The sequence below is a fragment of the Salmo salar genome, chromosome ssa03 (assembly GCF_905237065.1).
Source record: "Salmo salar chromosome ssa03, Ssal_v3.1, whole genome shotgun sequence".
In the NCBI taxonomy this organism is placed as follows: Eukaryota; Metazoa; Chordata; class Actinopteri; order Salmoniformes; family Salmonidae; genus Salmo; species Salmo salar.
The window spans coordinates 70451417-70469896 of NC_059444.1; the positions used below are offsets into that span (position 1 = coordinate 70451417).

Sequence of the window (18480 nt, forward strand, 5' to 3'; positions counted from 1 at the left end):
CCTCTGAGTGTCTCCACTGACCGTTCTTATTGCTCTGAATATCACATCCTCTCTGTTTCTATTTCAATTAGTAACATTGAACATTTAGCAATTTGTGTTCTACCCTTTTCCATATACAAAATACCTCCTCCTATATTACCTTGGAGGTACTGTAGATGTGATACAGTAGAAGGGACAATAAAACATCTTGCAACATTAGCTTAGCAAGAGCAAGGGTGTTATGCAGGTTAGTAAAGGAGCAGGTTGCGAATATGACATAAATCTACAAATGTTCTAACTCCTCTCAGTGTCCCTCAGCAAATCTGTTTAAGTTACTGCCTTCTTTCTGTGTAAAATCAATTTGCTCCAAGGCATGTGTGTGCGTGTGTGTGTGTGTGTATGTGCCTGTGTGTAGTATGTGTACACGATCACACTGTGACTCTCAGCCAAAAACACCCTAAGGTTCTATCTAGAGAAGTGTGGTAGCAACCACTCAATTCCAACTGTACTGTAGTCCAAATGAGCCCTGAGCATGGACAGCAATAGGCTCAGCTACAGCCATGCCCAGCATGCTAAAGCTCTTTTTATTTATTTAACTAGGCAAGTCAGTTAAGAACAAATTCTTATTTACAATGACAGTCTACCCCGGACAACGCTGGGCCAATTGTGCAACACCCTATGGGACTCCCAATCACGGCCAGTTGTGATACAGCCTGGAATCGAACCAGGGTCTGTAGTGAAACCTCTAGCACTGATATACAGTGCCTTAGACTGCTGCACCACTCGGGAGCTCTTAACCATGATGCATCAGGACACAACCCATATCTGATGATACATTCTGTTGGACATGGACAATACTGCCCGAATCACATGGCTTGGGGGGATTTAAGAGAATCTGGTTGGAAACAGGTGTCCATTACCAATACTACGTTCTCCTATAGGTGTAGGGCCAGATGTTTGTTTCTTTATTTTGATGGCGATTAGTATACGGTGTTGTTGTTTCCATGAAACGGTTGTGACTATAGACTGACGTCCCATTGTGTCTCTTTACTGTAAGTGTGTACATTTCAGAAAGAAGATTAAAAGGCATCTAGTTAACAGCTTAGCTTCCACTGGCACTGTGAGAGTTTAGGACTGCAAGGTTCTATCTGCAAAAAAATATGATTCTGATATAACTGGCTTTAAAGTTCCATCCCGTTATTGGTTTGAATGGTGCCAGCAATTTTTGTATAGTATTCTTTTGAACTGAACACCATGAATTGGGGTATTTAGAGTAGTATCTGCAGAAATGCAGATAGAACCTTAGTTCCAAGCTGTGGAGTCTGGTCAGTGGTCAGTTTAACAAGAATGATATGTCTTCTGTAATTGGCTTACAAACAACAAGATAGAGTGATGTGTCTTTATATACTGTAACAAAAACACATATCTCATGTCTTCTCTCTAATTTTATGTTTTATATTAGCCAAATGGCTCTTTGCTTGAGTGCTTTGTGGGTAACAGACTAGCAGCTGAATGCTTTTCAAATGGGTTGAATCGGGGTCAGATGAGAGATTAAAGCCATATATATCACGGCACAGATGCTTTTATAGGACCACTGGTCAGTGGTCAAGAACCCCAATACAACAGATTTTCCTTTCAGAATACAATGCTCTCTACACACAAAGTTTAGGCTACTGATTTTTCTTTTTAACCTGGACCAATGGTGGGCATTTGAAGGACTCTCACAGAAACAAAGAGCTGTCACTAATTATTGGTGGAGATGGAATGATTTTTAAAAAAACAAAGGAAAAGAAACGAGGCTTTTCAATAAAACACAAAGTTGCAACTGCAAGGACACCTGAAATTGTGGTCCTAGGGGCTTGAGAGATTAGAGCAGGGGGTCTGTACTGTGTTGTAAATGATTCAGAAGTTGCACAATAAATCTGAGGGAGGGAGAGAGGGAGGGAGGCCGGCAGCGAGTAGCCCTTCCAGAAGGGCCGGTGGAGAGAAGAAGGCCGACGTGCTCTCCCTTGTTCTCTCTCTAGTTCTCTCTTTCTCTATTCTTCCTCCCTTAGTGCAAGAGCAGCACATGGCAACCTGCTCTCTTTCTCGCTCTTTCTCTGTCTCTCTCTCTCTCCCCCTCCCCCCTCTCTCTCTCTCTCTCCCTCTCTCTCCGATGTTGAGTAACTTCTGGACATGGATCTTTGCTGCGGCATATGTCTGCCTGCAACTCCCAGCGTGATGTGCCCTGGCACTGTCGTCATGTGCTCGTCCTATGTGCTGACGTCACAGGGACCCTGCGCAGGGCCAAGGAACAGACGTACACCGCCGTAGTCATTTGTCCTTCCTCACAACGATAGAGGAGATCCAAATGCAGTAACACATAGCACTGAATTACAATCATATTGTACGTTTGAGTGTTATTATGTCAATTTTGAATGCATTTATATTACATTGTAACACTAAAGTGAGCACAAACTCATTAGTCTGTCTGAATTGTATTGTACTCTGCAATTCTCATTCTAAATGATCTATTATTATGCGCTATAAACAATGTTTATTATATGCCTTTGACTTGCAGAAAACCAGGACAAACATATATTAGGTAATTTTTTTATGTATTCATGCATCCCTACTGAGATTGCAGATTCCCATACAGTTCCTCTGAATACCATCCCAGCCTATTTAGCCCTGTCTAGACAGTTCATACTGTATCTGTGTCACTGGCCCCAGGATGCAAAGCAACGAGGTGGAGAGGGACACAAGTAGGTTTAGGATGTGAAGAAAGGAAGGGAGAAAAAGGTTTCTCTACTTTAGGGATGGGCCTCAGGCTCCCCTTCCTGCTTTGAGAAATGAGGTCTGCTACTGCTGCTGCTCACCCTGCTTCCCAACACCTCTTCAGACAACTGAAACAAAGAGACTCTGGACCCAATCCTAACTTAAGATACATTTAAACGTATGCATAAATTATGCGTTAATGTCAATGGGAGATTTAAGATGTAATAAAAAAAATTGGGTTACATCCATAAATCTCAAGTTAGGATGCGGTCCCCAATTATAGAAGGTGTGTGAAGCGAGACGGCTGGACAGACACAGTCTGAAGGTTGTCTTGTCTATCTGGGACTACTATGTCTCCGTCTATTGGGCTTTGCTGCAAGTGTGTTGTGGTTAAACATTTGATACATGACTGTACCCTGCTATTCCCCTTGTGAATCATGTTAAACATGGCTTAGTCATGTAATATAGTACATATCAAATCACAATTTGGGTTCCGTTGTTTGTATCACAGGAGGTTGGTGACACCTTCTTTGGGGAGGACGGGCTTGTGGTAATGGCTGGAGCGTAATGGGTGGAATGGTATCAAATACAATAAACACATGGTTTCCTGTCACGCCTGCCCCCGCTCCCCCTCTCTGGAGCTCAAGGGTGCCAGGCGGCCCATCATTACGCACACCTGTCACCATCATTACATGCATCTGCGCAATATTGGACTCACCCGGACTCCATTACTTTGTTGATTGTCCCTCTAAATCTGTCTGCTCCTCAGTTTGTTCCCTGTGTCAGCATTGATGTCGTTACGTTTTCCCCTGCCAAGACGCTGTCCTTGTTTGTTTCTTGTCTATTATCCATTACATTTTCACTCCCTGTACTTGCTTCTCGTCTCCCAGGGTCGGTCCTTACAGTTTCCATGTGTATGATGCCATTCCATTTGCTCCGTTCCAGACATTATTATGAGCCGTCCTCCCCTCAGCAGCATCCACTGGTTTGTAAGTACATTTCCCTGGTATGCATGTGATTCTGTGTTTTGTCCTACATATGTAGGATCTTAATTTGATCACCCTGTTGGTGCAGGAAATGTCCTGTATAGCAGGAAATGCAAACGTGTAGTGTATTCAATGTTTAAAAATGCTTCTAAAGTTTGTAATTACCACTTAAAAATGTCAGACTTGATTTGCCCTAACAAAAAATGTATCAACCCCTACAAAAAATGTCCATTAATTATAATACACAAAATAATAATAATTTCCTGTTGCTGCAGGATTATTTTCCAGCTGTGAGAAATTGGTCAAATGAAGATCCTACAAATGTATTTCATCCTGAGAAGGAAGAGGATGATAAGGCTGAAGCATCTCTACCGCCATGTCGTACATAGCAGCCACCAGTCACCCCTGGTTGTAAATCCCCAGTGGGAATGAATGCACCAAAGCCCCCCTTGCATTTTAACATTCCAGGCATGCGTGTTAGCCATGATTGATTGGCAATAGTGAAGCAGATTTTACTTAAATTCCATCAGAAGGTGATATATGGCTGCATGCCTCACAGCTAGATTAGAATCCTCTATTCAGGATGTTCTCTCTCAGTTCAACGACTGCAGACAGACAACTAACAGACAACAGACAAGCACATTCAGTTTGGTTTGTCTGAATTTGTCCTATACTTCTTGTAAAACCCTGTTTGTCCTCACCCATATACATTCCATTGATTGGATTCTTTGTGTCTGCCAGGCTACTGATTATCCAATGATTGTTTTAACTTTTTCTAATTGCGAGAAAAAAAGGGAATAATAGGTTTCTAATGGGTTATTGTAATTTAGCTAATCAACATGCTAATTGAGCAAAATCTCCTCAGGATAGGAATCTGTTCTCTGTTAATTTTCGCCTTCCTCTTCGTGCAAGATCAAACTCCATGCTTTCTCAGAGACAACATTTTAAGTGATTGAGTTGGCTTGTCGACTGACACCTTGGACTGCGTCCCACCAATCAATCAATGGTGAGCAATCGCTCAGCCTCATTGAAAAGCTAATTTAAAGGTATCTTAAAGGTTCACATAAATGGCTACATCTGTGGTGACATTTAAGTGCCATCACATTTTAAATGAAGTCATGAATATTCATTTCTAGTGCGTAAGCACACAAACACATTTTGTGAGCGTTAATTTCCATATTCTGTAAATTAACTCACTTTTCCATAGGATTGTATCTTTGAACATTTATATCACTCTGTTTGGTACTGGCACACATCGTGTAAGTAGCATATAGACCAGCCCAAGCCTGGATTTGAGTCCATGGTTCCACCAACAGTTAGTTAATTCTATGTAACACTAATTGTTCCAGTGCAGACAGTTTAGTTGACTTAAGCCATAGGAAGGATGACATCACTACACAAGGCTGCACTAGCTGCAAACTAACTCGGTTTCCTGTGGAAAGGTACCGTTTATGTTCAGGCTCAGGGACACGAAACAGACGTGCTGATGAACATCACATCCCGTCATACTTGTCTCCACCTGCTCTGGCAGAGGCTGTTGATGGCCTTGGTTTTTATGAAGATAGAGCTCTTCTAATCAGTCTGAGCCCGTGAGTGCCACCATGCTGTGGGCAAGGCTCTATGCCAGCCTCTAATAAGGTCTGTGCCACTTCAGTTTCTCTCTCTGCCATCAACTCTGGATCCAACAACATTAAGTGTTCTCTGCTCTGCTCTGCGTTTTGTATCGTACTATTGTTATTACATAGATACAATAACAAACGTTCTTATAACTGATTATAAGCCAAGTCACATGGCCCATTTGTCATTACGAACTAGCCTTCACAGTATTGTACATACAGTTGAAGTCGGAAGTTTACATACACCTTAGTCAAATACATTAAAATGTCATAATTCGTGACATTTATTCATAGCAACAATTCCGTCTTAGGTCAGTTAGGATCACCACTTTATTTTAAGAATGTGAAATGTCAGAATAATAGTAGAGAGAATGATTTATTTCAGCTTTTATTTATTTCATCACATTCCCAGTGGGTCAGAAGTTTACATACACTCAATTAGTATTTGGTAGCATTGCCTTTAAATTGTTTAACTTGGGTCAAACGTTTCTGGTAGCCTTCCACAAGGTTCCCACAATAAGTTGGGTGAATTTTGGCCCATTCCTCCTGACAGAGCTGGTGTAGAGCTGGTTTGTAGGGCTCCTTGCTCGCATACGCTTTTCCAGTTCTGCCCACATATTGTCTATAGGATTGAGGTCAGGGCTTTGTGATGGCCACTCCAATACCTTGACTTTGTTGTACTTAAGCCATTTTGCCACAACTTTGGAAGTATGCTTGGGGTCATTGTCCATTTGGAAGACCCATTTGCGACCAAGCTTTAACTTCCTGACTGATGTCTTGAGATGTTGCTTCAATAAATCCACCAGATTTTCCAAACCGTAGTCTGGCTTTTTTATGGAGGTTTTGGAGCAGTGGCTTCTTCCTTGATGAGCGGCCTTTCAGGTTATGTCGATATAGGACTCGTTTTGCTGTGGATATAGATACTTTTGTACCTGTTTCCTCCAGCATCTTCACAAGGTCCTTTGCTGTTGTTCTGGGATTGATTTGCACTTTTCGCACCAAAGTACGTTCATCTCTAGGAGACAGAACACGTCTCCTTCCTGAGCGGTATGACGGCTGCATGGTCCCATGGTGTTTATACTTGCGTACTATTGTTTGTGCAGATGAACATGGTACCTTCAGGCGTTTGGAAATTGCTCCCAATGATGAACCAGACTTGTGGAGGTCTTGGCTGATTTCTTTTGATTTTCCCATGATGTCAAGCAAAGAGGCAGTGAGTTTGAAGGTAGGCCTTGAAATACATCCACAGGTACACCTCCAATTGACTCAAATTATGTCAATTAGCCTATCAGAAGCTTCTAAAGCCATGACATCATTTTCTGGAATTTTCCAAGCTGTTTAAAGGCACAGTCAACTTAGTGTATGTAAACTTCTGACCCACTGGAATTGTGATACAGTGAATTATAAGTGAAATAATCTGTCTGTAAACAATTGTTGGAAAAATGATTTGTGTCATGCACAAAGTAGATGTCCTAACCGACTTGCCAAAACTATAGTTTGTTAACAAGAAATTTGTGGAGTGGTTGAAAAACTATTTTTAATGACTCCAACCTAAGTGTATGTAAACTTCTGACTTCAACTATAGTACACATAGTAATTACCACACACTATCAATTAAACTGCTGCCAACCTTTAGATAATTGCATTTTTCCTATTTTATTTATGTTGGATTTTATCATGAATGATTAGCTGTTGTGTTCCCCAACTTGGCGTAATTAAATGTGTAAATGACCTGCTGGAGGTATTAGCTAGCCTGTGACACTGCTTTTATTGCCCATAAGAAGCAATGCCCATGCCCTGATTGCCCAACATGTTTCCTTGACTTAATGTGGCTATTTGACAAGGGAGCAGTCCAGTAATGTGTGGACTGGAATAAGGAAATTCCAATTACAACGACAGCTGTTGGGAGACGAGGTTGCTGGATGTAACAAAGCACAGTGTCTAATACACCAGCCTATTGCCAGTCTGTTGGGCCCTATATCGATTACTGCTTTGTTGATGGACCCCGGGTTACTTCTAACAAATACACTTTCCCCCTCAATCGTCTCGGCCACACACAAAGTAAAGATTGAATCAATGAATCCATTTTTTGTTTAGAAAAAAGTATTTAAATTCAATTGAGTTGGAATGCATCCATTTTAACCAGCTCTCTATTGAACTGCAACCCCATGAGGATCTGTATGAATGTGAATGCATAATCAAGGTACTGTGAGTCATTGCCCTGGTCGTCTCCTGTTGTGGAGGAACACGTTTCTCACGTTTATTATGAAAATCTCACAAACATGAGGGATAGAAAATCCTATATGAGCTGTGGATTAACTGATGGAAATCGAGGGTGGCAGGCAGACCTCATATTTTCCGCTACTCAGTTCCCTGTGTGCCGCATACACAAACAGACAGTTACCGGAGCTGAAATTACTAGAATTGATTAGACATTACAATGCAGCAGTATTCTCTTCTTGCTCTGACCGGCCGAGGTCAGCCAGCCTGCTTTATCACCCTCCATTTTCCCCCGCTTAATAAACTCTTTGTTTATGGTCGGTGGATTGGTGAGCTATGCCTCACCAGTCCTCTGTATCCTCAGCCTACATCAATTTGCATAGAACCAATAAAGATGTGATGCTCATAACGTGCATTCTCTGTCTCTGTGAGTTGTATTGTGATGCTCATAACGTGCATTCTCTGTCTCTGTGAGTAGTATTGTGATGCTCATAACGTGCATTCTCGGTCTCTGTGAGTAGTATTGTGATGCTCATAATCTACATTCTCTGTCTCTGTGAGTAGTATTGTGATGCTCATAACGTGCATTCTCTGTCTCTGTGAGTAGTATTGTGATGCTCATAATCTACATTCTCTGTCTCTGTGAGTAGTATTATGATGCTCATAATCTGCATTCTCTGTCTCTGTGAGTAGTAATGTGATGCTCATAATCTGCATTCGCTGTCTCTGTGAGTAGTATTGTGATTCTCTGCAAAACGCAGAGCTGTGTTTGTCGTATGGGAAGATTGATGGGGATATAGTTAGAGAATACAGCCATTTCAGTCTAATTAAAGTTTCTCTCTGTGGCTGAGCCCTTTGTGTAACACTCTGGGAGAGGGATCATTGCTCCTAAACCTATGAGGCTTTACTCTAAAAGCAATTTAACGGCAGTCTAATCTGTATCACAAACATCCCTCTGACAATTTACTGGTGCCAAACTCCAGTGCATGATGCCGGGTAATACAACATTTCAAATCATTGCATAACTCTATTGACATGAGGGGTCCAACTGTAAACTGTACATTTGTTAGCAGCGAATACAAACAGATTTCTCTAGTTTAACATCTTTGTGTCTCGTGGGACCAGAAGTTTACAAATAGAACAAGGATGAAGTGGCAGAGGCTAACAGGTTTTGATTTTGACCATCATATTTTAATGAGTGTACTAGATGCAGTATTTGGACATCACTCTGCTTCCTGGTTTAACACCGTATGTTGTTGTTTCAGTCTTTCTGGCCTAGGACCGCCAGATACAAAAAACCCAGTGTCTGCATGGGCAGCGTTAACATTCAGTGAGTTTATAATCATGTGCTGTAAGTCACCTGGAAATGGCAATGTGTGTCTGCTAATGTTCATTATGACTGATAATCACCAGACTAATGACGGTTGGCCTGTGCGTGTGTGTGGTGGAGCGCTTTCAAGATCTGAGTGCTTTGCTCACCTTGGGGGACCTGTGTTGTTGTTTTGGTTTTATTATTTGTGCTGTGAGTTGTGCCAGGGGTCTTTACCGGTTCTTTATTTCCCGGACACTAGAATATAAAGGGTTTAAAACCTCTGATGTAATATGACTGTGTAGTCATAAACCACACATCAGTTAAGCTGCTACGTCCTACAGCAGTTTGGGGAAACAAATAATGTGGCATTCAAGATTATTTCAAAAATAAAAAGAAGATGAACTTAAGCATGTTCCTCAGGCAGCCTAGACACTAGGAGCCAAGTGTCCCCCAGCCCAATCCTGGTCACTGACCTTGTGTGGCAGGACCATGGCGGAGCCCCCGCTGATGCCCACGATGGGCACTGCCGTCTGCAGGGCAATGAAGTCCAGGATCTGTGCCACGGCTTCCGAGCCGATGTTGTCTTCAAACACTACACCGTGTACACGGTTGGCCGCCAGTGTGTCACAGATGCGTGTGAGCAGGGCCCGAGGGTTGGTGTTGTTTACCAGCACTGTGATGGGATTCACCTCCAAGGGCAGGTCCATGAAGTTCTCCCTGCTGAGACGCCCCTTGATCTCCTGCTGGTAGGCCGAGCCACTGAACACCACCGCCACGTTGACTGCTGGCAAGGGCGTTGCGAAAGGCCGACCTTGGCACCAGGGGGCAGTGCAGAGCAGCAACAGCAGCAGCAGCGGCCACCACCACGGGGAGTCACTCAAGCGGCCTAGACGAACGCCCATCTCAGTCACCTACTGCCTGAGAGAGGGGACGAGGGTGGGGATGACAGGAGGAGAGAAGAGAGATGAGTAAAGACATTTGTATTAGATACATGGGACCGTTTAGTGTAATTTGTGCAATGTTGTGATAATGCTTAGTAATCCCTCCAGGCAAGCTTACCAAACCAACTGCCTGTAGTTTAGAGACATTCTAGCTTCATCTGTGAGTCATGTGCTTCATGTGCAGGTGTGTCTCTATGTAAGCGGCCATGAGTGGTGGGTTGGGTCAGGTGGATGATGAGAGACCCAGGTACTATTTTCTGTGTGAGTGTTTAGCGTGCAACACAAGGCAGTGAGCAGGTTGCTGTGCCTGCGGATGGCAGCTGCGGCCCCACTACTGTTGTACTCTGCAGTCGAATACAGCAGATGGTGCCTACTGTTTAATGCAACAAATGGAGAACAAGGATTTACCATTTATCTCTCGTGACATTTTTTCCCCCTCTGAAATAATGCTGCAGAGCTATTCCAACTTAATCTGCAAAACATCTGAATGCATGGGTATTATGTGCTGTGAATAGGTGGAGACCTGGTTTTGGCCATGGAGGCTATTTTTAACGGCAGCTACATGCTGTATTTCTAAGGCATTGCTTACGGAAAAAACCTAATGCAACTTAAGTTGGATGACAGTTTTCCCTTAGATGAGCCTTTGAAATGAATTGATAAGATCAGTGTTTAAAAACACTGCATTGCTAATAGACTTCAATGCAATTTTCCCAAAGTACAGTGACACAGTGACAGTAACACAGTTTGTTAAGGGATTCACTTTTAGTTTGAAATCATAAATCCTACATTCATGTTCCAGGTAATGAATAAATTATCAAATCGACCAAACACTCTTTAGCTTGTTTTGATCTTCCAGATATGTATAGCTGTAGGGCAGAGTAGAAAAAATGATGTATTTCACAATAGAGTTGAATGGAGTTAGATCCTACAGCATTATATTCACCAATCCATTTAATGTCTGGTCAGATACTGTGTCCCTCTGTCAGACAGAGTCATCCTCTATGACTTATCTGTCACACTGCTGCCTGCGGGCCTGACTCTGTGTGGTGTGTGTGTGTGTGTGTGTGTGTGGTATCCTGTCAAGGGGACCTGATTTAGCATGCGTTTTAATCACAGTGGGGTGAATACAATGTAATCCTCAATATTCCTTGGCAGGTGTCATGGCCCACGACATGATTGTGTCTCCCTATCAAGACATGTAGGATAGCTGGGGACCCACTGCAGTCCCCCATTCCTCAACCCCTGCCTGATAGAGGGAATGGGATGAAGGGCTTGTGTTAGCGTAGATGGAGTGTACCAGTAAAGTGGCGGTGACGTTCTCACGGGGTAATTGGTTGGACTACGTGATAATATAGTCTCCACTCTGAAAAGCTGCCTCCCAGAGGACCGTAGGGATTTCTGCATCACACTGCTGGTCAGGGACCTTATCAGCAGCACATGGCTGAGAAAGGACCATTATAGATTGTCATTAGTAGCGGAGCAGCCTAGAATACCAATGATGGTAGGCTGCTGAGAATGGAAAGGCATTATGAAAGTTGCTAGATATTGACCATGTCAAAAACATGATGGATTTGTTGTGCTGATTGACATACATATTTTCCTTTTATGACATCATTGCTGAGTTTCCTCTGTCATAAAAATAGGCAATATTTCTGTCATTGATCATGCAGGCTGATTGATAATCCCTTAAATTGTTAAGAACACAGAGCAGGAATGTATTGCTTTCCTTCAATGACATTATCCATGTCTTATGCGGCCATTGTATGATGGAACACGTTAGGGTTAATGTCTTTGAGGAGGATCTCATTAAAAGAGCTTGACCTTCCACATGTTTAATCAAGGCAGTGAAACCGCTGAGGTGGTTGTCTGAAGGTCACCTACATGGGGGATTACTGTGGTCAAATGGGGATGTGGAATTAAACACAACAGCCAATGAGTCATCATCGACTTAATCAGATGACTTATGTTTGTCGATATGCCCCCTATTACCAAGGTGTATTCCAAACAGAGACACAGAACAGCTATCGGGAGGTAATTAAAGCACAGTGGAAACATTGATTTGACCATCTAGCCCAATTTGACCTTGCTGACAACAAAAGTGGAACACTGTGATTTGCAATAACGCTGGGCAATATAGTCATGAAACCTGTTCAAAGTTGTTGAACATTGCAGTCGTTCTGTAGCTTGGTCACAACCCAAAGTCTCCAAAACACAGGAAAGAGGCTTTTATTACTGTGCTACATGGAGCTAAATCCACCCCCAAACTCGTACATTGGCTTGAGGCTTTATTCCAATGTAAGGGATCAAAATTCACTGTGGATATTTATTTTAGTCAGGGATATTGTAATAGAAAATGCACGTCTGGGTACATCATTTACACTGTTCTTATTATATATTGATTTATTTTCAGATCACAGTTTATTTGTTTCTTAAGCCTGGTTGCCAGAGATGAGTGGTAAATACTGTAGTTTGGGACCATGGAAAAGAGACTGGTTGCTGTTTAGTCATGATGCAGTCATGAAAAGCTAGTTTTATGACTTTTGTGTCATGTTGAGTCAGTAGAAACAAACAAAATCCCACTGTGAAACTAGTGAAGATGAACATAAGCATACTCTATTACAATATATCTATGATACTCTAAGTATGCAAACAGTCATTACTGTGAGACATGCAGGCATAGGGAGAAGATGTGCCTGAAGGAGATTTTCCCCAATCTACACAGACAAGAGATAATTTGTCTTCATTGCTATGACCTCTGTAATCTGGGGTTGGATTTTGGAATGCATTACCATGTCAAATTCTTTGCACTCTAGAGATGTAATCCACTCTGTGAATCTGCAAGTCCCCAATTTTCAGCGCCTGGATTTGATATGTGTTAGTTGTCTGCTCGAGTTTTCACAGCTCCAGCTCCCAGCCTCCTATCAGTGGGATGTGTTCAGCTTAGCGACCTCTCTCTCTCACTTGACTCTGCCCATGTCACCGCTGGCTGGTGCGAGGGCACACAGACCAGATTAGATCAAAGCTTCTGCCACTGTTCCAGTCTGGCACTTAGAAGGCCTCAGACCGTTTCCCCATGCACCGTTACTACTGAGCAAATCCCTGGTGCGACCGCAAAGATTATGCCATGCCTTTTTAGAACTGGCATCCAGCTAAAAGTGTTAGGGAGAGGGAGATGACAGAGTAAAACAGATACCAGATCTAACTACGTGACAGTTGATATTTTATCTCTGTTTAATGGCACACAGTCCTAACAGAATCCTTCAAGATCTTTACCTTGGCTTTCAGACCGGATGGGTTTACAATGAGGAATTGCTTATCCCCCTCTAGTGGGTGAGTTGGTAAAAGCAGTTCACTTAGAATATCAGTTGTCCTCTGCTGTTTCCTTATGAAACCAGAGAAGCTGATTATTTCTGTCTCTGTACCACTTCACTTATGTAATCTGTGGGATAACTGTCTCTACTGTAACACATTTGACTAATAACAAGGGTCAAGGAGTTACATTTACATTTGTTATTGTAATAACACCTGCCAGATGTGTTTTGTTTTGTCTGGACTGGCCTGAGAAATGAAATGATTTTAGTTTTACACCTTTTCAGCTATTCCTTTGTCCTAAAGGTGATTGGTTGAAAGTCAGCTGAGATGACACATTTATTTATTTACAGTGTTACAATTATCACATCTGTTCAGGAGCCACTGCACAGATATTTGACTGTACTCTCCTCATGCCCAATTCCTAGCCCTGCTCAGTATCTTAAGACCACAGTGGTACAGTAAGTGCATCTTGTTATGGGGGGGTTGTTGTGCTCGTCACTGCTGACGTAATGGGTCATTTCGTATTCAGAGCATGAAACTGCTGCTAAGACTTACACCTGTCTCATCCTGGGCACAGTTTGGTCAATATGCTCCAAGCCTTGGATAGGCATGCTGGTGCCTCGTGGCTCTCTGCTGGTAACTTTACCTCTTCTCTTGCTTTTCATCAATGAAACATCAGCTGACGAGCCCAATGTTTAATACCTATCACATTTTAGACTTGAGTAAGTAAACCTTATAATTTGCAGGTACTCAACAATGGGTTAACATGAAAAAGACATACTTACATTAAATCCTATTAGAATTCCTTTATAATAAACCCTTTCAAGTCTAATCAGTATAAATCTCCTTTTCATTCCCATATATTATGCATGTGTTCAGTATAAAGGATTAGTTTAACCCTACACAGTGTAATTGACAATTTGACCTTCGCTAATGCAAAGACCGCCAACTATTTCATCCGATCATTGTGGTCACAGTTCATTTCCCATTCACCTGTGATTATGGGTTTAGCTAAGCCATGAAGATAAAATGTGTCATTCTAATCCCCAAAAATCCATTCCCTTTCAACTAATCTGGTAATTCATGAGCATTTTGAGTATATTTAAACAGGAATAATAAAATGCTTTTCTGAATACAGTGAATCGGCTTCTTCCAGTCATGCACTGTCAAGTAAATTAGAATCAATTAGGCTTTTACTGTTAACCACTGAGTATCCTCTCAACTCCCATTCATTGGCCCTCACTGCTACCGTGGTTTCCAGACTTTGTTTAGCTTGGATCTATCTAAAGAGCTTTGTGGAACATCTGATAAACAAAACAACACTTGTAGACAGAACCCAGGCTTTAGCTGCGACCCAGGAGGATATAGCTTCAACCCAGGGGGATATACTGTAGCTGCGACCCAGCCTGGGTCCTGATCCACCATCTGGGGAACACTTAACTAGTCAATCGCCAATAACATGACTCCCTCATTGTGATGTAAAATAATGTCATATCAAGCTGGATCTAATATAATAATATAATCCTTAATGCCAAAAGCGTCTGCCTCTTTTTTCTCTACTTTAGACAACATTCAATAAACGTTCTATTGCACATCAAATAATATTACCTACATTCCTGGTACTACTGCCAGCTATACAAAGCACTCTGAGAATATTTTGACTTGGTATAGTCAATAGTTTAGTTCACAGAATTATTACTGTTAAGTGACATTTGTTTCCTGCCTTTTCAGATGGTGACCAAAATAGAACAAGTTGGGGAAGCAGCTTTGTGACAATACTGCACACTGATAAAAACAGACTAGAGTAGCCACACTCACAGAGTGTTTATATTCTATTTCCACTAACAGAACAACATGGTAGTTTGACAGTTAATATTTTCTCTTAAAGACATCTTAGCCTTTAGACACACTGCCTCATCTGGAAGGATGTGACTTCGACATATCTGCCATGTCTCAAATCAGACACATGCACCTGCTTGTCCCCTCCACCAAGACGTAATGTCTTGTATTGTTGTCACATTTTATCTAGGTCAATATTCAACTCAATTTTACATCCCGATGCCAGGTGTCACCACAATATTGGATGCAGTGCAAGGTGAGTCCCTCTCAGCTGTGACTCTATGTCCGTCGTCTGGTGATTTGATAATCGTGGGCCCTAGCGGAGCGTGGACAGGGCATGTCAACCTGTCATATCCCTGACACCTCCCTGTAGATTTACTTCTTTAGTCCTGATGAAATTATTCTCCATATCATGGCCTCATAATAAACTGGAGCTATAGGCTGTCATAGTAAAAATGTATCCTACTGTCCAATATTCAGCCCCATGTTCCCTCTACCCTAACTGCTTCCATACAGGGATCTCCCAGTCTGCATGTTTCCAATCCCAGCAGCCTCTGACATATTTCAACTCTCATGACCCCCTGGAAGAAAATCACTAAATACCTATAAACCCTGCCCTATCCCATCTGGACAAGAGAAATACCTGTTCATAATGCTGTTCATTGACTGTAGTTCAGCATTCAACACCATAGTCCCCTCTAAGCTCATCATTAAGCTTGGGGCCCTAGGGTCTGAACCCTGCCTTGTGCAACTGGGTCCTGGACTTCCTGACGGGCTGCCCCCAGGTGGTGAAGGTAGGAAACAACACCACCACTTCGCTGATTCTCAGCACAGGGGCCCCACAAGGTTGAGTGCTCAGCCCCCTCCTGTACTCCCTGTTCACCCATGACTGCGTGGCCACGCACACCTCCAGCTCAATCATCAAGTTTTCAGACGACACAACAGTAGTAGGCCTGATTACCAACAATGACGAGACAGCCAGCAGGGAGGTGAGGGCCCTGGGAGAGTGGTGCCAGGAACATAACCTCTCACTCAACATCAATGAAACAAAGGAGTTGATTGTGGACTTCAGGAAACAGCAGAGGGAGCATGCCCCTATCCACATCGACGGGACTGCAGTGGAGAAGGTGATTCCTTGGCGTACACATCACTGACGATCTGAAATGGTCCACCCACACAGACAGTGTGGTGAAGAAGGCACAACAGTGCCTCTTCAACCTCAGGAGGCTGAAGAAATTTGGCTTGACCTCTAAAACAAACTTTTACAGATGAGAGCACCCTGTCCAATTGAGAGCATCCTGTCGGGCTGTATCGCCGCTTGGTACAGCAACTGCACCGCCATCAACCTCAGGGCTCTCCAGACGGTGGTGAGGTCTACCCAAAACATCACCGGGGCAAACTACCTGCCCTCCAGGACACCTACAGCACCTGATGTCACAGGAAGGCCAAAAAGATCATCAAGGACATTAACCACCCCAGCCATGGCCTGTTCACCCCTCTATCATCCAGAAGGCGAGGTATGTACAGGTGCATCAAAGCTGGGACAGAGAGACTGGAAAAACAACTTCTATCTTAAGGCCATCAGACTGTTAGATAGCCATCACTAGCCGGCTTCCACCCGGTGATGCAACATTGCACCTTAGAGGGTGCTGCCCTATATACATAGACTTGGAATCACTGGCCACTTTAAGAAGGGAACACAAGTCACTTTAATAATGTTTAAATAATGTTTACATACTGCTTTACTCATCTCATATGTATATACTGTATTCTATTTTACTGTATTTTAGTCAATGCCACTCCGACAATGCTCAATCTAATATTTATATATTTTTTTAATTCCATTCTTTTACTTATAGATTTGTGTGTATTGTTGTGAATCGTTTTTAGATACTACTGCACTGTTGGAGCTAGGAACACAAGCATTTCGTTACACCCGCAATAAGATCTGCTAAATATGTGTATGTGACCAATACAATTTGATTTGAATTGAATACATTTTTAAAGGTGGAACAGTGATGCTGAAATGGTCACCGTTCTCATGGACTGGTAACACAGGAGGTTGGTGGCACCTTAATTGGGGAGGACCGGCTCGTGGTAATGGCTGGAGCGGAATAGGTGGAATGGTATCAAATACATCATACACATGGTGTTTGATGCCATTTCATTCGCACCGTTCCAGCCATTATTATGAGCAGTCCTCCCCTCTGCAGCCTCCACTGACTTACCAGTCAGTAAGTGTTAGGTTGTGTGTTTAGCCTGCTAGCTACGTTAGCTGCTAACCTTAGTGTGTTCAATGTTCAAGCTAGCTAACAAGGCTACTTAGCTGGCTAGCTAACATCTTCTGTATTCGGGTTGTTTTGTACTCAAAGGAATCTAACAATGGCATCATAAAATCTACACTGCACAAACCCCCCAATGCCTTTATTTCAACTAACTAACATTATCTAGCAAAAGCTAGATATGCAGATTGTTGACATGATAGTGTTTCATTTGTAGATAACTAGCTAGCTAGCTAGGTGGTCAACAGCATTTTCGGCCAATGTACACCCCAAAAAACACATCTATGCATAACATTTGGTAAAGTAACATCACACAAACCTCACACAGGGAGATACTGGTGGAGACGGTCGGATTTCGAGGGAATCTGAGGCTGTTTAAATTGTGGTTGTGCAAACCCCAACACTGAAAGAGAGGTAAGAAATGCTGTATGCATTTTCTGTTATGCTTTGTGATTCAATAATTATTTTGTTGTTAATCGACCAAGGTAAGAAATGCTGTATGCATTTTCTGTTGTGCTTTGTAATTCAATAATTGTTTTGTTGTTAATTGACCAAGGTAAGAAATGCTGTATGCATTTTCTGTTATGCTTTGTGATTCAGTAATTATTTTGCTTGAAATTGACCAAAATAGTTATCTATGTTTGCCTGTTCAGCACATTGCCTATCTGTATAGAGCATTGATTCCTACTTAGTGTGAATTACCCACCAGATCGGCTGAATGAATATCCAGCGTGGTCAGTCAAGTAAACAATGGTTCATCTTCATGACGTATTGGTGTACTATTGGCAATCAAGTGATAGGATGGTTACATTAGGATGTTACACTGGTTACTGCAAAACACCACATATTCCATCCATATTATGTTATCAAAATCAATGTTTATTTGGAATATGAACAGGATACAGTGGGATGTATACGGGAATATGGCATTGCATTGTACCATGTACTATTGAAGTAAAAATGTATCTTATGTTTTTCCACAGTGCCAACAACCCCCACAAACATACTTGTCCCTCCTGTCCCACTACCAACCAAGCAAGAGTATCTCCAGAAGCATCAGTGCCAAGGGCTTGGTAGGAAACTTTTGTTCATACAGAATGGCAGACTGTAACGGGCGTCATATGAAGGGGATAAAGGCGTAGCGTGTTGAGTGCTCATCGTAAATTTTAATGAAAATGAACACTGAATACAAATCAACAAAAATGACAGCTGACAGTTCTGTCAGGTTAATCTAAC

General features: G+C 42.4%; 1 protein-coding gene across 1 annotated transcript in view; it reads right to left on the reverse strand.

The window, feature by feature from the left end:
• LOC106606927 (glutamate receptor ionotropic, NMDA 2C-like) overlaps nucleotides 1–18480 on the reverse strand; it is a 72276-nt gene that overhangs the window by 40218 nt on the left and 13578 nt on the right. Inside the window, exon 2 of the mRNA XM_045715238.1 lies at nucleotides 9344–9788. Coding sequence (XP_045571194.1) covers nucleotides 9344–9772 — 429 coding nt within the window. The 5' untranslated portion in view covers nucleotides 9773–9788. The remainder of the gene's footprint in view (nucleotides 1–9343; nucleotides 9789–18480) is intronic.